This window comes from Paramormyrops kingsleyae, chromosome 17, assembly GCF_048594095.1.
Source record: "Paramormyrops kingsleyae isolate MSU_618 chromosome 17, PKINGS_0.4, whole genome shotgun sequence".
Taxonomy (NCBI): domain Eukaryota; kingdom Metazoa; phylum Chordata; class Actinopteri; order Osteoglossiformes; family Mormyridae; genus Paramormyrops; species Paramormyrops kingsleyae.
In genome coordinates this window covers 12,599,889-12,621,691 of record NC_132813.1, presented here as the reverse complement: position 1 = coordinate 12,621,691, position 21,803 = coordinate 12,599,889, and the positions used below count along the sequence as shown (strand labels likewise).

The following is a 21,803-nucleotide window of genomic DNA, read 5'->3' as shown; positions in this document are numbered from 1 at the left end:
TACGCTGATAAGCAACTCATTGTGACAAATGAGTGATTCCATTGTGATTCCACAGAAAAGACTTAACAGTTTGTTTAAATACTATTTGTTCTGGAATATTTCTCTGGTTTAATTATGGTTCAGGGAACTAAAGATTGTTCCATACAAGCGAACGGGGCAGTTCAAAATGACGGAGCACAAAGTCCAAGGAACAGGCTTTGTCACGAGTCGTAAATGGTTATCTTGAACAATCCAAAAGATGACGAGCGATTCTTTCTTTCTTCTTCCGCTGACTTTCCACACCCATGGATTCAGAATTCATATTATATACGGTCAATTGTGTTAACGCAGAACTAAACGCCAACCTCAGATTCATTATGAATTTATTTTTCTTAAATATAAAAAACTCTCACATTCATCTTTATTCACACACTTCAGCGTGTGGTTTCAGTTTTCCCATCTACGACAGTTAACACTACCAGAAATGGATAGTTTTGTTATACGTATAAGCAAGGGCGCAGGAGAGAGCTTGATATTTGGGGGGGGGGGGGGGGATCAGTGGGTGGGGGAGACAATACCTTAAATGCAAAAGTCTGTTTTTAGGGGGGAGGAATGAAGCCAAATTTTTGGGGGGGGGTACATGTACCCCCCGGGCCGCCTGTTTCCTACGCCCCTGCGTTTAATTATACCACAAAGTCAATATCTTTTTGTTTTGCTTTCGCGTTCCTTTCTAACACACTTTTATGTGCACTATGCAGTAAGAGATATAAGAAACAATACCACTTCCTGTAAATATATTTCGACATATTCCTAATAGTCTATTCTGCTCCTAACTGTGGGAAAACGTACATTATATGACTCGCCACAATCAAATATAACGCTTCCGCCCCCTAGTGGTAGAATGTTACTGAAATATTTAAATTTTCCATTCCTTCAATTTTCTATATGTTCTACTTTTGAATATAGTTAAATGAAAATGTGATGTTATTTATTGTTGTGTAAGGTATGTGGCATGTTTTTACATGCTCCTGGTCCCAAATAGTGTGTGTTCCCCCGATCCCAACACGTTTTGAAGAATCTAATCATACACCTGTACACCTGCCAGTTGAAATGCACTTCATGAAGCTGTTAACGAAGACTTCCTCCGGTCATGACCTTTGGCAGCATGACTTAGAGCCACCATATGGCGAAATGGATGCGCATAGTATCGCAGGTAATTCTGGTGCCCTGCTGGAAGGCACCGGCTGCCGATTGCTGCCAGTTCAGAGAAGCACACCAGCAGGGCCACGGCTCTCCATATGCTGCTCATTGGAGGGGAAGATCATTTCATATTTCAGGGTTGCCAACTTTGGTCAGTTGGCAGGAGTGGGATTTTCGAGACAAGTCTGCACACATGTTCTCACACATTTACATGTAATAGTTTTATTACCTTGTAAAAGGTCTGTAGGGTTTGCAAACTGCCCCCAACGCTTTTGATGTTCTAAGTTTATGTTTATAATGGAATAATTATAGATTTGCCGTAAGATTTCTTGCGCGGGCATGAGAGTCTGAAAGCACGAGTGTCACGCCAGGTGTGTGAGAGCTGGCAACCCTGATACTTGTGAGACCAGCTGTGCTCTGACAGCTTTGCCACACCAAACCCGAGCTCCACAAGCTATGGAGTGTGAACAGGGTGGCACCAAAACAGAGCAGCTTAAATAATGATTCACATTTCAAATACTCTGCTTTTTTTTGTTCAGATATTATGCCGTTCAAAGAGGCGATTTTCTATTGGGGTTTAATGTGTTCGGTGTAAGAGACTGACAGCAATCCTACAGGTGTCATTGATGTCATTGATGTCAATTTGGTAGAGAAACCTATTTGCCCCCTTGAAAATGGTAAGAATGTCCAGCAGGGGGCTCCCCTTTCATGTACCATTTGGTAGGGGAAGTGAAGTTCACAATGCAAGTATCCTGGCTTAAGAATATAACTTACAGGAGGGAGAATAGAGACCTACTGCTCTCTGCTGGGACAACTGTGCTGTAGCTTTGTGATCTTATCAAAATATTGTGTCCAAGCATGGGCGTAAATTACAGGGGGGATGGGGGGGTTGTAGCCCCTTCCAATAAACCAAAACCAGCTAATACAACCCCCGCAATAATCATGTTTCCCCTGTAATGGGTGGAGATCTCAACCCCCCCAATGTTCCAGCCAAAGTTACGCCCTTGTGTCCAACCAATGGTAAACATTCCTTGAGAACATTTTCAGCTTTTTTGGAAAGTTACCTTCGGTCTAGGTCTCCATTTTGAGAGCTTCAGGACATCTGACTCTTTTTTTGTATTTAAATCAAACTCTATCCCTAAAGCCCAACTCTCATTGTTTTAACACTTAAAACCCTACATTAATCACACAGAATACTGATTCGCTCCAGTAATAATCAGGATACACTGAACAGCAGTGTTTTCTGACGGAATTCCCTGAAATGTGTTGGAAGGTTCCTTAAATTAGTTTTATCTTCAAAACTTTCAGTGCCATTTTGGAATCCACTAAAAATAAAACAAATATTATATATGAGATGCGGGAACATAAACTATTAATCAAATGATTAGTCATTGCCCAAAATGTCCCCCTTCTGCTCTGCTTTTCCTGGGGTGAGCAGGTCAGGATGAGCACAGCCAGGCTGGTGAGGGAGGACTTGGTTTCCTCCAAACAATACTCCTATTATCCATATCAATCTCCAAGGCTTTTTGGCTGGTTCTCCTACAAAATACAAAAGGGATATTAACAAGTTACTAACAAAAACAAAAACACAGAAAGAAGGAAGATTTCTCATATTACTTCAGACGGAGACATTCATTTTTCAAGCAGGCTCAGTAAAATATGCTTTCTTAAGAGAAGCATCACTTTATTAACAGTGATATAATTCACCCTAATGCTACTGAAGCTTAAACCAGGTGCACCGCCTCTCCTAGAAGCTCCCAGTGATTGACAGCAGCCAACTGACACCCGCGGATGATGCGCGGTGTCCCACAAATCTGACATCCCTCTATTCAACAGCAGTATAATTAGCAACAACCCCGCCCCACCTGGTCGGAAAATTTTACCACATCCTCTCCACAACACCCTAACCCCCCCCCCCAACAGCACTAGGTTTGGCTGGTATCTGATTTTCAATGTGGTCATACTGTCCAGTCATTTTACTGTGGTACACAGTATTTAAAAAAAAACAACGCTATTCTGGGATTTCCCAATTAAATTACATGCATAAGGTGCGATGTCTTTTAAAATAACATAACTTTTTATTTATAGTGTGATGTAATTATTCACTTATAGAATGTTATTTTAATATGATATAATAATCCAGTAGCTAAGTGACAATCTGCAGGTTGTGCAGATGTACGGCATGAAATAAGCACACGATGAAAAACTAACACTCACTATCTGTTCTGGTAATACTCCTGGGCATGTCCATAGCTCAGGCTCATGGGTACTAGCCGAGTGGATCTCTGCCGGAATCTTCTCATAATCGCCATCTGGGACGACCTCTTCCTTCTCTCTGCTTTCTGTCGGACAGACAGAACCTTCGTCTTGGACCCCCGGACTGACCCCATCGATTTCGGCTTTGGCAGTAGATGCAGAGCCATCGGCCTCAGCAGTCTCTAGCGAGTTCTCCAAAGGGGCCCTGGGCGGCTCCTCTTCCTCGCTATTCTGCTGAAATGAGGATGCCCCGCTTTCTGTGTCCTGCTCTTCTATGTAAGACTTCCTGTGCTGCCTGGTGGGGGGACGTCGCTTCATTGAGTGCCGGGGGCGTCCCTAGGACCATGCAGCCAGGAATTAGTTAAGTATGCTGGGGAAGGTGAGCGAAGAACGCATGACAAAACAGTCATTAACGACAACAGCCGTAGAGTCAGTTATTAGAACACAGTATATACACAGAAACCTCAGTAAAACTTATAATAATTTATAAATGACATAAAAAGACATGAGAGGTCAAGCTGGCCATGTGACTAATAACTGCAGTGTGTGCACATGTGAGAGCGATGTCACAAGGTGACTGCAGGCTCTGCGGTCAGGCAGCCATTGCAACAGGAGGCAAACTAGGTTAAGGAGATTATGTGCCAAACCACTGATGTCACATGATCAGGCACCACTGAGGCAGGGCAGGCTTACCGAGGGCTTACAGGGTACCTATAAAAGGCAATAGGCCACTCCAGGTAGCTGTTATTTCAACAAGGGGCTTTGAAATGATACACCTCACATCATTCCCTCCAAACCACACAATCCACTTCAAAGTTCATTCTATGTACAAACTAGGTCAGTGAATTACAACATTCAGCTCTGATGCTGACAAAGCTGTATGCGGCTTCTCACCTTGTTGAAACTGGGCAGCACAGTGCCCTCTGCAGGCCTCTCAAAGGTGCCGGGCGTGTTCTCCGGGCTGGGGGGGTTTGCAGAGGGGGGTCTGGGGTGCAATCTGCCTTCGGGACTTCGGACTGGAAGCGACAGCGACGGTGGGGACAGCACAAGGTTGGCCTGAGCAGAAAAAAAGGAGATAAAATTCCCTTACTGTTGGTCAAGATACAAAAAAATCCCATCTGTCTATAAAAACCACTTAACCAGTATAGGGTCTCAACACAGGACATAGGGTGGGGGACACACAGGTAGATAGACATTAATCCTTAGATGAAACTTTGGGATAATGAACAGAGGTGAAAAGTTCAGTTCAGAAAGTACAAATTTAAAGAGTCACAGTCAAACAGTACTCAGCTGGTTGGCTGGAACAAAATCTTGGTCTGGATTTAATACTTTCTGGACCTGAGGTTTCCACCTCTAATTATGAGCAATTTAGAGACACTATTTTACTTAAACACCTTCTCAAGTTTGGACTGCAGAAGGAAACCAGAGTACATGGAGGAAATACAGGCAGCGCTTTTGGCATTGGGATTTCAAACCTCAACCGTCCAGGTGAGAGAGCCCAGTGATAACCAGGGTTGGGTAATTCAGGTCCACAGAGTGAAAGTCCAGACCAGGGTTTTGTTTCAACCAACCAGTTGAGCATAAAGAGTCACAGTCACAGAGGAGTCAACTGGTTGGTTGAAACAAAATCCAGGTCTGGACTTTTACTCTCTGGACCTGAATTACCCAACTCCTGTGATAACCACAATGCCACCCCTTATATATTACTTGAAAATAGATTTCAGTTGAATTGTTGTCCAGGGCTGTAGAGCTAGAAGGTAAGAGGAGCTCTTAGTCTCTGTAAGGTAAACAGCGCTAAACGCCAGCTGGCCCAGGGATACTGCTTTGAGAAATTCTCAGTTACAGCCATTTTACACACCCAAAGCTAATCTAAATCAAACTTTTTGTAAGGTATTGTACTACACTGAGAACTGAATATAAATTAAAATTGTGCTTATGACTAGAAAATATATACCACTATATATAGTTTTTTTTATTTTATAAATGGTACTTTCTGTATTTCCATGTTAGGTCCTGGTGGCCTGAATCAGAGCTCTTGTGAGCCTACAAACTGCAGCAGTCTGATTCAAATCGTAAAAGTGGGGACTTGGGTTTAAGAGAGCAGAGAACAGTTTGCCTGCTTGTCTGCTCTCTATGCTGGGAAAAATTCAACAAATTCCCTACCAATGCAGATACTAAGCCACACAGAGAGCAGCCATAATGTATGTGAATCTCAGCTAGCATTGGGTATTGTGGGTTTAAGGCAGTTTGCTCCTACCTGTACCGGTGAGAAAAGCAGCAGAGAGAAATGGCAACCCTTCTGTCCCATAGCTGGTCTCAGCTCAGAGAGGCTGTGATGCCTCGGATTGGTGTCAGCAAGTTGGTATTCCTGTGATCTAATTGGCTTGTTTCACCCGTGGTTATCCCTGACGGCTTAGACGCCATACAGTACCTGCTGCAGGCCACTAGGTGGCTCTTACACTCAAACAAGCAATGAGCAATGTTTCACTCTAGCCATTGAGCCATAGGGGTTTGCACACTGAAGTTCCAGAACCTGGTCCCAGTTTACAAGTCCCTGGGCTTTTGAAGCTCCTGGCCACGTTCCTGTGTTACTTTCGCAGCACACAACAGGCACCGGGATCTTTATGTTAAATAAGCACGGGAGATACAAAAGTTTCATAGGCTAAACTTCAGACATAATTTCATACGAATCGGCACCCCCACACCAAAACAAAGGAGGATAATTAAGTCGACATGTTCATGCGACATGTTCATGATTCTTATTAAATTTGGCCAGCACAGAATAAAAAACGTTGTAACATTATCCCGCTAATAAGTGCTGGCAGGTTTCAAAAAGTATTCTGGTTAGCGATCTAATTTTCTGATACAGAACTATCATGCCGAATGCAAAAAATGCATTAACCGGTGCATTAAATCTAATTGATGTACAAAACAACTCTATCTGCTCATTTTTTGCTCTGCTGTATCTTTTTTTCTGCACTTCCACGTAACTTGATGCTAGCACTGGTGCTTGTGGTCAACCAATCAGCAAGCTATGGTTGTAAGCGTCAACCAATCAACAAGCTATGGCTGTAAGCATCAACCAATCAGCAAGCTATGGCTGTAAGCGTCAACCAATCAGCAAACTATGGCTTTAAGCATCAACCAATCAACAAGCTATGGCTGTAAGCATCAACCAATCAGCAAGCTATGCTGGCTCCAGAAAAAAAGTTCTGGCTGTGTGATGTTAATGACAATATCTTAGACAAGCTAAGGGCTAAGGTGGTTTTGGCAAAAAAAAAACTTAATGACATAACTGACAACCCAAGTGAACTTATTTCACGTTTTATATTTTCTGAAGTGTGGATCATAGCTGAAAGGTGGATGAACAGATGAATAAAATACTTTGATGACAACACAGAGATAAATTTTGAATGCTTGGTAATAGGCAAAATGAGCTTAGCTGCATCCATCCATCATGTAGCCACTAATCATGGTTATGATTGCAGGAAAAAGTAATTAATGAGCTAAATTAAATATAAATGAATGTTGAAGATATTTTGGTTCGACATTCTTCTTTTGCTTCATTGTGGTACAGTTATCGGCATTGACAGAGTTCTCAACAAAGTAGAATGAACTAAACATTCATCCATCCATCAGCTCACGTGCAGCACAGACTCGAGTTGGGAACTAAAGTAGTTTTTTTAGTATATAGGCATCTTCAGGACACATACCTGCAGTTTCTCAATGAGGGCAGAGCTCCTGTTCTTGGCTTTGGGAGGGGGGGGCGAAGGCATCGTGGGTTTCTGTGATGATGAAGAAAATACACTTCAGAGCTCACAGCACTGTAAAGCAGGTCCCGGGGCCTGCTGGGAAGGGCCTACTGGGAAGGGCCTACTGGTCAGGGGCCTACTGGTCAGGGCCTACTCTGAAGGGCCTACTGGTCAGGGCCTGCTGGTCAGGGCCTACTGGTCAGGACCTACTGGTCAGGGGGCTACTGGTTAGGGTCTGCTGGTCAGGACCTACTGGTCAGGGCCTGCTGGTCAGGACCTACTGGTTAGGGTCTGCTAAAATCAGCACACATCAGTCTCACTTTTACTGTGTCGCATGAAGCAAATATGTGGTTTAATTCATCGAGGGATCCAATATGTGCAGAAGTGGACATTTCAGGTCCAGAAAGTAAAAATCCAGACCAAGATTTTGTTTCAATCAGCCAGAAAGTACTCAGTTGGCTGGTTGAATCAAAGTCTTGGCCCTCTAAAACAGTTTCTCATCTGACTGGAGTTCAGTGGGTCGAGTCATGTGTGGTTAAAATAATAAATAAATAAATTTAAACTTTAGATATCATTATTTAAAGGTCTTCTCAAAGTTGGCAGAGAAGACTCTTACTGTAACATTAATGAAACATTTCTTCCATGTTATACATTGTAACAAAGGTTCTGCCATTGTCAGCATGATAACATTATTACATGAACATCCTTTTAATGCAATTAATGTTGAAAAATATTGCTTTATAATAAAACTATTAATTTATAAAAGTGATACATGTATATACTGCAAATACACCACTCAGACTTGAACCCATGAGCTATGAAGAGTAACGCTGCTGTGTTAGCTGGGTAGCCCATTGACAGCTCAGGACGAGTTAGCTAGAGTTAGCGGAGGACTTTATGAGGAGCAGGAAAAGAGAGGGGACATGCTTGGCAGTTTGGAAACCAAGATGAGGGACCGACTTGCGTGTTAGATGTCAGTGCTGTGCTTTCTATTCTGAGGAAAAAGCATTCAGAACATGGGTCATGGTTATTCCAAACACAAACACCTGTGAAACAGCTTGAACGACATGGCTTTCTTTTGGTAGGAAACTACTGAAGGCTCCACGACTGGGGGATGGAGATGCAGGTCTTAAACAGACACCCCCAGATAATCAGTATTTTAGTGATTGACGATTGTGACGGTGACTCTGCTGTATCAGTCTCACCTCTTGTGTTCCAATGGGCTTTAGAACTGGCGGATCTTTAGGAAAGGGGGCCCCAAAGATTCCTGCCTTGAGAATGGAGGACTTGGCTGGAGATCCCTGGAAGGCAGGGATACTTTACAGATGCATTTATGACACGGCACACAATACTCAGATTTATCAAGTCGAGCTGTTTGCTTTTTCAGATTGACAGTCAAGACAGAGATGTTGTGGCCAAATTTCAAGATGGGGCAGAATTATATACTGAGCTGAGGGGGGGGGGGGGCTATAAACAAAAGAGTTTCTCAATCTGGTCCTCAGGGACCTGCAGACTGTCTGGCTGGGAAATGGGAGGGAGCAAAAATGTGGACCGTCTGTGCATCCCTGAGGACAGAGTTGACAAACACTGCCAAAGACGTTCCAATGTCCGAGAATGTTCAAACACTGGCATAGTCATATAGACCAACGTAAAATAAACAGCCATCACAATACAAACAGGACATGATGAGCAATAGAACTGCAGCAGTGTGCATGTTTGGCTATTAATATCATATCACACAGTGGTTAATATTTTAGTAACAATTTTCATATTTTCCTGATATTAATAGTGCCCAGCACTTCCTTGATGCAATTTTTCAGAATAACTTCAGTTTCTAGAAAAGAACCTCACTCAAACACACCAAAGTTTTATTCATCTGTCTTCCATTTTCCCGTCACTTAGGGCAGTACTTCCCAATCTGCTCGGAGGGAGCAAAAACCTGGTCCGGCTGTGGGCCCCCGAGGACTGGATCGGGAAACAATGACTTAGGGTTATGGGGCAGCCAATCATAGACAGGACGGGATGCTAATCCATCACAGGGTACATACACAAAATCATATACTATGGGCAATTTAGAGGCAATGATTAGCCTAACCGCAAGTCTTTGGATTGTAGAAGACCCATGTAGCACAGAGATGACATACTAACTCCCCCCACACAGAACGGAGGTGGGATCCAAACCAGCAACCAAGAGATATAACGTAACAGAGCTACCTACAGAGGCACTCTATGTCCCTTTAAGAATTTTTTAAGAAACAATGAATCACATTTGCATTTCCTGAATGACCAGCACATGCTTTCATCAAGCTCTCCCTTAGCCCATATGCATAAAACAGCGTGAGCGAGGGCAGCAGTACTCTAAGCTAGTCGGAGAATGTTTACAAGCATGTCGGGAAGGTGGTGTTTTTCTATGGCACAGCAATGCATAAAGCTGGGGACTGAAAATGTTTCTGTGTGGAACTTGAGCAGTATAAAAATTCCTATGGAGATGTTTTCCAGATGGAAGTAGACAGAACTAGCTGATGGCTGGAAGTAAACAGAACTAGCTGATGGCTGGAAGTAGACAGAACTAGCTGATGACTAGAAGTAAACAGAACTAGCTGATGGCTGGAAGTAAACAGATCTAGCTGATGGCTGGAAGTAAACAGAACTAGCTGATGGCTGGAAGTAGACAGATCTAGCTGATGGCTGTTTCCAAGAGGTTGTCAGTATTTTAATGAGGCTCCTTGCTCAGAAAGCACGTCCTTTGTTATATTAAGTCACTCGGCAAGCACAATATAATTTCCTTTTCAGCCAACGGAATGTTTTTTAAAAAAAAAACAATTACCTCACAGCCATCTCTGTGTGTGTGTGTGTGTGAGTCTGCATGTGTGGTGACCCAGTACCCAGTATCCTCCTCTAATTAAAGCTGCTAAATTTAACATTTGACTTTATTGTGGACACTCCTGTTGTCTGTACAAGCAATTTCTCAGGGGGAACGTCAAACTATGTCAAGAAAGCAAATTAAACAAGAAACTTTTGCGGTAAGTTTGTTGCATGATAACTGTCACAAGGGGAAGGCGGAAAGTTCAGGATAATGTGTATTGTTCTGTAATAGCTAGACAGACTTCCTTTCTTCTGAAGTTTGAGAGGCCCCCAAAAACACACAGGAGATCTTGTCAAAGTAGCCAAACAGGCTGGAGATCTGGCCTTGGCAGACTGAGGCCCTGTATACCCCAGCTGGACCAGGAAAGGGATGGGGGTCGGCACCGATGCTGACATCATCAACAATGCAGTTCCTTTCCAACACTGACATCTATGCCCTATATCTCTCCTGAACGCTGACTCTGTATCCACCCCACTCTCCAAGCCACTGGTTCTAACTCTTGAATCTATCAGGGGAATCTGAAGGAGTCATCTGTGTATTTATCAATGCAATTAATGTCGCCTCCCACTGCCCCTTATGTAAATATTTAAGATCAATACTGAATGGAGATCTTTTACACAGGGACCCAAAATGCCATCCAACTTCCCCTCCATGACCTGCTACTACAGTAAGTGCCTCTGCAGCTGGGAAGGGCCACTGCCCCAGAGCACACAAAGGCAAAAATCTATCTCTTCATAGATTTCACTTCTGTACCCAACATGTCCAGAATCTTCTCTTCCTCGCTCTCCATCTTCACACCTTATCCATACCATACCTTCCTTTTTGAGAAACATTCCCTGTACATCCTGGCCTAATGATGTCATACTCTACTGCCTTCTCATCATATCCTACAGTAGGTATCAGCCAAGCTTCGCATGACATTCCCGTTCCTCTGCTTTTGAGCTTTTGTTCTCTCAGTCTGTTCTTCCTGTTTCTTTCCTTAACATGCCCACCGGCATTCTCTGCGGTCCTTCTCCTTGCTAGTACCCCACAGTGTTTCATTCGCGAGGTCGCTGTGCAGCCAGCCACATCCCTTTCCTCTTCTGCGTATTCCGTGTGGCCGTTTAACACCTTCCTGCCTTAAGGAAACGGAAGCCAGTTGCTGTGCTGGGAGCATAAATATCGTTCCGTGTCCAACAGCTGCCTGTGAGTTCGCAGTTCACAAGAAGAGCAGTAACAACACTGACACACTCGAAGATTTCACAATAAATGGGGGTCTTTCCCCTCTTTCAACTGAAAGTTACTTATAAAAGAAAATGGAATCTTGAGCAGTTTTACTGTTTTCATAACTGTGACAAGAATAATGAGGACAAATGAGGCAGTTGCTGTTTGGGAAGGAAACGTCGTGTCTATTTCTGGGCTTTGCAGCCTGGGAAAACACTCCAGACCCCCCAGAGTTCTTGACTCTATCCATGGAGAGGTCCATGGGTATATGGCTGGGGGGGGATATTCTGATCCTTCTGACACTCAACCAGTTATGGCCAGTTACCATCTTGCTAAAAGGGACCACAGCATGGAAGCTCACCAATGTCAAGTTAATGACTTCCACATGCCATTTCCCTCCAGGGATCTGGAATTTCCACTGTATTTTTCTCATTGCTGTGACTGACACAGAGCAGCTAGGGACACAACACAGCAAAAAGCCTTTGCTGAAGTCTACTGACTTCTTCTACTTGCAGTGTGCTGTGTGAGTTCTTATATGTACAACATTCTAGGGTGACCGTGATGGTCTCTTATACAAGAAGAAGACATTTAAGTAGATTTCAGCAACAGCAATGACCAAAATTACTTAATAAGAGGCATAAAAACCATCTTGCACAGTAACACAAAGAATGAACCATCAACATAAGACAGCAAGATGGTCAGACCTTAGCAAAACTGCAGAATCGTAAATGGGTACATTCATAGATGCAGTTGTGCTTCTAAAAAGTTGTTTGTGTCTAAGAAGACAGAGCAAAATGTTCTGGGTGAGGGGGGACATTCAGGGCTGTCATCCATGGAGAATAAGGAGAAAGTTAAACCCCCTCCCAATGGCTGGGAATCACAGAATCTGTTATTATCTCTCTTATCTCTTATTATCTTGTTTTAGCAGGGGATTTTAACTGCACTCTCGAACATCATATAGACAGGAACCATGAAGAGCCGCACCCACGCTCGGCAGATGCACTCAGGTCTATTATTAATTATCATGCTTTAGTGGATGTATGGAGGGACATGTTTCCAGGGGTTAGGCAGTATACCTGGATAAAAACTACCTGTGACAGGATGTCGGGGGCTCGGCTCGATAGAATATATGTGCAGAAAAGCAATATAGGCAAGTTTTTTCGAAGCTGTATTCTTCCCTTTCCTCTGTCTGATCACCACCTCATCTCTGTAGCTTACTTGGTTGCAACAGCTGTGGGTAAACGGTCACATTGGCACTTTAATAATCAGTTACTACAGGATCACCAATTTGTGCACTCTTTCCCCCGTTTCTGGGAGGCCTGGAGAGAGAGGAAGTCTCTTTTTAGGTCGCTCAGCCAATGGTGGGACATCGGTAAAGCCCAAATCAAGAACTTTTGTCAGGCTTATACTGCTCACAGTACGAGCGCACTGAGGACCAGGATGAGACTTTTGGAACGGGAAATTTTGGAGTCTGAGAGCTGCGAGGGCGGGGCTGACAGGACAGATGCTGTTCAGACCTGTGAAAGGAATAAACTGTTACTCAGGAACTTGCTGGAGGAGAGAGGCCGTGGAGCACTGGTTCGGGCTCGGTATACCCAGTTTCATGAAATGGATGCACCAACGTCTTTCTTTTTTGGGCTGGAGAAGAAGGCTGGAGAAAAAAAGATCCTAAGCCATCTGAAACTGCCTGATGGCAAGGAGATTACGGACAGACAGGGAATTATAGCTACGGCACTGTCTTTTTATGAAGATCTTTACACGGCGGAGGACTGCGATGAGGGTGCAACAGCGTGCCTCCTTCAAGACCTGCCGCAGCTACCTGAGCAGGATAAGCTAGAGTTGGAACGTAGCTTGGGGTTTGATGAGGTCACTGCTGCCGCTTGGGGACAGTCTGATGACAAATCCCCAGGGCTAGATGGACTAACGGCAGAGTTTTATAAAGCATTTTGGGGTACGGTTGGCCCGGACCTGCATGCTGTTTTCCTGGAGTGTACAGGCGCTGGTCTCCTGCCGCTTAGTTGCCGGAGGGCTGTAATCACCTTGCTCCCCAAAAAGGGGGACCTTGGACACTTAAAGAACTGGCGCCCGGTTTCCTTGCTGGGTGTGGATTATAAGATTTTGTCCAAGGTGCTGACGAACCGATTAAAACAATGCTTAGGCACCATAGTTCATCATGATCAATCATTTTGTGTGCCAAGTCGCTCTATTTTTGACAATCTTTATCTGTTGAGAGATTTACTTTCATATGTTGATGAGCGAAAGCTTAACATGGGACTGCTGTCTCTCGATCAGGAGAAAGCTTTTGATAGAGTTGATCATGCTTTTCTTTTGAGGACATTGAAAGGCTTTGGCTTTGGGCCACAGTTTCTTTCATATGTAAGGCTGCTATATACTGATGTTTATAGTCTGCTGAACATTAATGGGAGGCTCACGAGGCCCTTCCCTGTAACCAGAGGAATACGTCAAGGTTGCGGCCTCTCTGGGCTCCTGTACACCATCGCAGCTGAACCACTCTTGGCCATGTTGCGGAGGAAGCTTACTGGCCTATCGGTACACGGTCCCGGGATGGGTGAGGAGGTCACAGTTAAGCTGTCAGCATACGCTGACGACATCACGGTGGTCATCAGGTCTAACGAGGACATTTCAGGCACGATGGAGTGCCTTGATTTGTTCCAGAGAGCGTCATCAGCGAAACTCAATTGGAATAAAAGCGATGCACTACTGGTGGGGAAATGGCCCCGGAACAGCGTCCCTCAACTCCCGCAGCTGTGTGTTTGGAATACGACAGGGCTTAGGGTTCTTGGTGTGTTTTTAGGTACTGCTTTGTACATGCAGAAGAACTGGGAAGGGGTGCTGGACCAAATAAAAGGGCGACTTCACAGGTGGAGGAGCCTTTCTTCCCAGCTCTCATATCGGGGGCGGGTGCTTGTGGTGAACAACTTGGCAGCTTCTATGCTGTGGCATCGATTGACTGTGCTGGACCCCCCAGTGGGGCTGCTTCAGAACGTTCAGAGGCTCTTTGTGAACTTCTTTTGGGATGGGTATCATTGGCTGCCGCCTGGTGTCTTACATCTGCCCCTGGCTGAGGGGGGCCAGGGGCTGATAAACGTTCCTGCTAAGGTGAAGGCCATGAGACTGCTGGCGGCACAGAAGCTGCTCTTCCAAGAGGCCCCCCCCCCATGGGTACATTTTGGGTTGGCTGCTCTCAGGTCCCTTAGTGGACTTGGCTATGATAGACAGCTTTTTTTACTGGGCCAGGGTGCCATGAACGGGATAGCAGTGGCTGGGTTCTATGGCTCGGTGCTTAAGGCATGGGGGCTGCTGCATGCGGTGAGGAAAGATGAGGCTCACTATGGGTTGGATGAACCTTTACATGTCTATTTTTCACGACAGACCAATTTCTGTATTAGCACAGTATCTGCCTTTGCTCGAGCAGGGGTGACGACAGTCAGGGATCTGATAGATCTGGGCACGGGCCAGTGGCGCTCAGAGGTGGAGCTAACGGCTCGGGTTGGGATGCGATCTGAAAGAACGGTGCAGAGTATAATTGGCAAGCTCAGATCTTCCTTTTCCCCGGTTTTAATGGGGTTTATTAGTGGTACTCTGTCCGGTAATTCTGCGTGTGTCCCCTTCCCAGAACTGCAGATCACCCCATTTGTTGCCAGTTTAGGCGCTGAGGGGCACCTCCTCTCATTTAGGGGGCTGCAGGGCGTGGCCTTTTCGGAAGCCGGTAAAACGGTGTTGTACCAGAGCTGTTTGAGATCCCTGGTTTTTAATGAATTGAGAGGTAGGCCTGATACCAGGTGGAGGTTTCACCTCTCTGTTCCTGAGGGCCTACGGCCTTCCTGGAGACTCTTTTATAAAGCTCCTTTACCCAAGCGCTCGGGAGACCTGCAGTGGAGGATTCTGCACTGTGTGTTGGGTACTAATGCTTTCGTGTCAAAATTCAACCCTGATGTGACCCCTTTTTGTGTTTTCTGTCATAATGTTGATACTGTGGTACATGCTTTTTCTGATTGTCCTAGACTGCTCCCACTCTTCCAGCTCCTGAGCCGAGTTCTGAGAGGTTTCAACCTGTGTTTTAACGTGATTGTGTTTGTCTTCGGCTGTAAATACTCTAAGACTCACCGCTCTAGGTGCGTCTTGGTTAATTTTTTAGTGGGGCAGGCGAAGCTGGCTGTGTGGAAGTCTTTCAGACTGAAGTCGGAGGGGCAGGATACAGATCTGATTCGGCTGTTCAAAGCTCTGGTGGAAACTCGTATAAGAGCTGAGTTTGTGTTTTATGAAAGCACAAAAAATGTGACTGCTTTTGAGAAGAAGTGGTGTGTTAATGCAGACTTTGTTTCTGTTCAAACAGGTGTGCTACATGTGAACTGGTGATTGTGCCTGTGTTATTAATGATGCATAAATAAAGGGGGGTTAAAAGTCAAAGTCTCTCTCTCTCTCTCTCTCTCACACTCTCTCTCTCTCTCTCTCTCACACACACACACACACACAGGGACACATACTGTAAAGTTACCTCCATTTCAGTATACAAGTCATTTATGGTTGCACAGATAGGTGTGTCCCCTCCACTGTGACACATCAAATCACAAATGCATTTAAATAAGCCAGTAAATTAAATCTTTGTATTTGAAGCTTAAAATTAAAATAATCACAAAATGTCACTCACAGGAGGACTCTGCCTTTAAGCACCTGGACAAGTCACAACCATGGCCATATTCCGCTGATTTTTGCACTTTGCTACTGCCATTGAGTGAGGTGAGTCAATCTATTCTGCATTACATTTTTATTGAGCAAACTTTTTTTATCCAAAACAACACACATTTTTTAATTATGCGGGGTCAGAGAATCGCCGGGGGTTAGGGGTCAGGCTCGGATGCCCTGTGCCAACATCACTCTGCTGACTCAGGGATTTAATCCTAACCCAGTGAACCACACACCACCTCCCATGCTTGTGAAAGATGTTTCAAAAAACACAGATTTAAGTCAAAGGATCCTCACAGCCACAAGAAATATACCGTCTGTCAGGTACAGCAGAGACCGAGGCTGACATCACTCTGCTGAATTCCACATCGGAATTCAGGTCTTTGGTACAGTGGTTAGGAAGGCTGAGGAAATTTGGGATGATATGACCATCACCAACCTCTACAGATGTGTGATGGACTCTGTCCACACTGGATGCATTACATCGTGATGTGGAAACTGCACAGAGATCACAGCAGAAGGTGGTGAAGCCTTCTCAAACCATCACCAGGACATATGTGGCCTCACTTCAGGACACTGTCACCTCCCACTGCCCCTGAAGAGCAGGTGACATTAATAAGGGCTGCGATTCCCAGCTCAGCCACTTTTCCCTCGCCTCCCTGCAGGGAGACGGCACAGAAACATCAGCACTCGAAGCACACTGTCAGAAAAAAAGTGCCGATCTGTACCTTTGAGGGCACGATTACTTGTCACTGGGGCTGTACCCTCAAGGGTCTGCCAGGGGTACTTTAGCTGTGTGTAAATGTACCTTTGAAGGTACAGAATGGGCCCTGAAGAACATTGGGGGTAGATTAATGTTGTTTGTACCTTGGGGAACAAAACTGTAGTAGGGCTTTTTTTCTGACAGTGTACAGTACCTACAAACCCTAAGGCTACTCAATATAATTACACTGAAGATCAACCTACTGGCTACTTGTACACCAATCACATGTTCGATGTTTTTGTGAGTGTTTATTATTTTGTGTTATGTACTGTCTGTATTACCTGCAGCTCCGGCATTTTGTTATTCTTTAATGTACCGCTGGCTGTCAGCATGCAGAAACCATGTGTGTATCTCACATTACTGTCTAAACAAAACCATCAGCTCATACTTGTATGGCCCATGTCTTGACTAAATAACGACTAAGGATTCCTGATTGAAAAACAAAAAGCAGACAGAGATAAATCACTTAGTTTTGGAGGTAGTAGTGATGTGTTTTAGTGGAGTCACTGGATAGCTAAGCTTGATTACTTAATACTCACCCACAACCAGCTGCACGGTACTATTAAGATAAGGTCCACAGATTTTAATGTCAATTTATTATTATTATTATTATTATTTTGTTTTGCTTCCCGTTTAGTTTCCAGACGACACAGGGAAAAGCTGTATATTCCTATTTAGAATAGGCCTTTATCGTCCGGCCTGCATGATTTTATAAACACTCCATTTCCTACATTATATTATTAAAGACCCCGCCTACCAGTATAACTAAACACTGAGCAAGTTAGACCTCATAAGGGAAAAGAATACAACTTGATTTTTTTTGCATCAGTCTTTTTAAAAGAACAGCTACGGTGCTTGTCGAGACACACGCGTATTTGTGTCCTTCGTCCTCACTAAAAATGCTAGAAACCAGGAGATCCAAATTAGTAAAAATAGGAAGTTTTAGTTCTTGTCTGACTCATCAGTTTCCACCAGCTGAATATTATTAGATACTAAGCTGTAAATATTACAGCTTTTCCAGGCATGTTCATACAGAAAATATGGATTTGAAGTATTTTTTTTTTAAATAAAATTTATTTACTTTCTTAACTATAGCTTACCGATGAACATGTTCCGTAATATATTAAACCTTTTAGGTGGTGTTTAAACTGCAGCAGGAGCCCGTGACCCGCAGTTTACATAAGTATGGGGAGCCTAGGTTATGGTTAAGGAGTCTTCAGCACGCAATAATAAACAGGGCGCTAAAATAAGTAAATAAGCCCAGGCAAATTTCCACTGGGTTCTAAATTTAATGCTGTCATGACAAAACTTTCTATTCAAAGAATATAAAATGCAAGGTGCTTGAACGCAGGGAGTAAGTAACAGGAAATATCTCCGCACTTCTTCGAAAAGAGAAAAAAAGTTTCGTACTACCACCTGCGAGTGTTAGACACCTATACAGCCTAAGATATGAAAGACTTCAGCAGATCGGACAGGGGATCAGAAAGTATCTGTCAAAGTTATACAGAGAGCTGAAAGCGAAACCCGCAACCATACATACATACATACATACATACATAATTCATACATCCCTTAAACATACAAGTTAATAAAAAGCTTATTACCTCCATCCTCCACTCCGGCCGTCCGGAGACTTTATACCCCAAACTTTCGTTGTTTGCACAGAAAATCTGAATAATTCCTTTAATACTGTGTAGTTCCTGCTCTGTCTTTGCCCGTCTTACAGCCGCAGGACTTGCAGATGCAAACACACCCTCCTCTCCGCCTTATCGGCAGCCAGTCCGGCAGCAAGCCGCCCATCTGTCTCACTTACACACATGTCACAAGTCTTATGACAGCCTGTTCAACTGGATGCCGGTTGAATCCTCGTTTTGTTTCATTTCATGGTAGCAAGTAAACACGTACACATTTAACTATGTAGAGATAAATACTCCTTGTATTTATTTCCATTATATTAATATAGCCTACCTAGTGAGGCATGATCTTACTGCGCAACTTCCAGATGTGGCCACGACATAGAAGTCTACACTAGTGGCCAGAATTGTGGAAACACCCAGCATTTTTTTGGCATTACGCTTTTTTAGGCACTACACGAATACTAAGGGTAATGGTTATAACTAATTAAAGAATGTTTACAAATATCATACAATGGACGATTAAATAACTGCAGTTACTGGAATAAAGTTCTGCAATCTCTAAAAACTGGAAGTGTTTCCACAGTTTCGGCAACTATATTGAACACTGTTGCTTGTTTAATTTGCTAACCTGGTTTTAAACCCGCATTTAATTGTGTCTCTGCATGACTCGCAGTGCCCATCTGACGGTGAATATTTGTGTTTGCACAACTGTATACGCGATTCCCGCATTTCCCGTCACAAATTGCAGGCAGACTCGGCCATTTATGATTCAAGCCGCGTTTTTCCGCAGCACTCATGCGCTCCGCACTTTGTGAGGCGGACGGAAGGCTGCAGCGGAGGCTGCGGGGAGATAAGACTGAGCAAAGTTTACATCCTGTTTGACATAAGCTGTCGTCAGAAGAGACTGGAAGACGATTCAGCCGCTCGCAGATGTTGTCTTCAGGAAGTCACTTTCCTCTGAACAAGCAGCACCAGCGCCGTTTCCCGTTAGTGAAAAGCAGAGGCGATGAGGCAGGTGTGGAGACTCAAAACAGGAAGTGCGTTGAGCCAGCGCCACAAAGAATAGCTCAATGCTTAGTGGAAGTGGAGGAAAGTCTGTATATTCTAAGAAAATCTTTATAATTGTCAATCACAAGGCGTTCTCTTAAGATGAGTGAAACTCAGTTGGGTGGACAGGATTCCAACACTTCAAGATGATTAAGAGTTTAGATTTTTTTTTTTTTAAAAGAACCAGCAATACAACAAAACACAAACAAGTCTAATAGCACATATGAACTGACATGAGCTGTAATGCAATTCACTTTACATTTCGCAATTTTATTTCATACTTAAGTAATTAGTCTAATGTGTTACTACAGCAGCCAGTTCTGACTGGTTTTGGATAAACTCACCCTTATTCTCACTGTTATTGCAGCATTAGGTCTGCACTGATACCTTGGTGCAGATTTTCTGTAAATAGGAAACTTTAATTCACCTATCCTAAACAAAAAGTATTTTGTATTGAAGGACCAGATCACAGGTTAAGCTGTTGTACTAACAGAGGAAAAAGTTTTGAGAGCAGAGTAAAAGTGCTATAGAAAGTTGCCGGCAATATTTATACATATTCTCTTGTAGCTCAATAAGTACAGCATTGTGCTAACAGCGTGAAGAGTCTGGGTTTAATTCCCAAGAATTATGCATAAATTATAAGACCTTGGTTGTATGTTGCTTTGGATAAGAGTTTGAATAAAGTTTAAAGCCTTTAAATTAACCTCTCTAGTCCTGCTAGATTACAGACTACACACACACACACACACACATACAAACATGAAGACACATAATTCCCCAATGAACCAAATTTATGAGTCATGACAGTTTAATTAGGTGTTTCATAAACTTGAAAAACAGTGTCCGCCTGGATCCCACTTGCAGATGTTTCTAGATTAATTAAACAATAAACATTGTGTATCAGATCTTAACGCTGTCAAGGTGCAAGTCTTGCCGCAGCAGGGAAAATGCTGTAATCACATAAAGTCAAGCAAATGCTGCACACTTGATTATCACGGTAACAGATAAGAATTAAATAATGTGGGGGAAAAAACTAATTTCCCCAAGCAATAGCTAAATCATTAGATTCTCACATATTTATCGCAGGGCAACAAAACAGGCATCACTTTCCTCTGAGTGCTGCATTGAGGTGAAATATAAAACATGAAAAGTTTAGAAATGGCCTACAAGACAAATTTGGGGATGCAGAGTCAACCCAGTCTGGCTTTAGATAATTAGTGCAAAGAAATGATACGAGTCTCTCACATTTGAAAAGGTTTCCTGTTGGAGGTCGGTATGTGGAGATATTTATTGAAAAGCAGAAAGATTCTAAAAACCATGATCACTGATTGGGCAGATCATGAGAAAACTTTGACGGGACAGAACAGAAACCAACATTGTGGTCCAGAAGACAATGTTAAATGAGGCACAGGGAAGGGTAAAGGGTATTTAAGGTTCATTCAGCTATTGGGTGAGGAGGACTGGGGGAGGGTAACCAGTTGTGTTGAATATCTATGTTAGATTGTGGATCTGAGGGTAGGTAGGTCAAATCACATGGCAGGGTATCTCTAAATGGCGTGTTGCCTAGCATCAAAATCCAGACATCTTCTGTAATCACTTGTCCTGTTCAGGGTCATGGGTGCTCCTATCCTAGAAGCTATGGGTGCAAGGCAGGGATCAACGCAGGATGGGGCACCATGCTATCACATGGCACACTCACACACCAGTCACAGTTCGTTAACTCTGATTAACCTCAACATGCTTTCAGACTGTGGGGGGGAAACCAGAGTACCCAGTGGAAACCCCACGGCGACAACATGCAAACTCCACACACACGGAGCCGTGGTCGAGACCCAAACCCTGGTTCCAGGTGTCAGGTGACAGCGCTAAACACTGCACCGCCATGCTGCCCCTAACAGGGACATAGAATTAATAATAAAGATAATAATCAGCTAATTGCCAGGCATTGTAGGTGTGCTTGAACAAGGAAATCCGCAAACTGTGTTGGATTCCGGCCCTTTAACTGGGGATCCCTGCTGTATGCACAGCCCAAATCTTTCTTCAGATTGTTTCTTTACTTCATGTGCAGTTTTTATGGCCCGAGACCATGCAAGACTTATTGGTTTATTATCCCGTGTTTCTTAAAGACGGTGAGAAAACATACTACTGAGCAGGTACTTGACCAAAATATAGACTATTTAGCTAAAGAAATGGAAGAAGCCATTTTGTAAACTGAGCGATTTATCTTTATCGCAAATACAGTAGATATAAGTTTGAGGTGAACATATGAACAAGTCCAGGATTTGCTGCAATTTTGAATTCGCTTGTCATTTAATTTGTGGCAAGAGTATTTACGACAGCAAAGCTCACAAGACGGTACGTTACATAAACCACGAGAGTGCATCACACACAAA

At 43.7% G+C, this 21,803-nt stretch overlaps 1 protein-coding gene across 2 annotated transcripts; it reads right to left on the bottom strand.

Moving 5' to 3' along the window:
• Window positions 1-1,385: 1,385 nt before the first annotated feature.
• LOC111858061 (uncharacterized) lies at window positions 1,386-18,770 on the bottom strand. Of its 2 annotated transcripts, XM_023839439.2 has the most exons (6): window positions 18,331-18,770; window positions 8,393-8,488; window positions 7,149-7,220; window positions 4,330-4,491; window positions 3,397-3,771; window positions 1,386-2,718 (listed from the first exon to the last, which is right to left on the bottom strand). In XM_023839439.2, exons 1-6 carry the CDS (start codon window positions 18,334-18,336, stop codon window positions 2,689-2,691), a joined length of 741 nt encoding a protein of 246 aa, XP_023695207.1. In that variant the 5' UTR covers window positions 18,337-18,770; the 3' UTR covers window positions 1,386-2,688. The 2 variants fall into 2 exon arrangements, with proteins under 2 accessions (XP_023695207.1, XP_023695208.1); XM_023839440.2 differs by lacking the exon at window positions 8,393-8,488 and having other exon boundaries at window positions 18,331-18,769.
• Window positions 18,771-21,803: the final 3,033 nt, after the last annotated feature.

Bases quoted from the DNA above. Each gene is read 5' to 3' on its own strand.
- LOC111858061 (XM_023839439.2), bottom strand. The intron at 4,492-7,148 runs GTATGTGTCCTG...TTTTCTGCTCAG, and splicing joins CCCTCATTGAGAAACTGCAG to GCCAACCTTGTGCTGTCCCC. The intron at 2,719-3,396 runs GTGAGTGTTAGT...TGTATTTTGTAG, and splicing joins GAGTATTACCAGAACAGATA to GAGAACCAGCCAAAAAGCCT.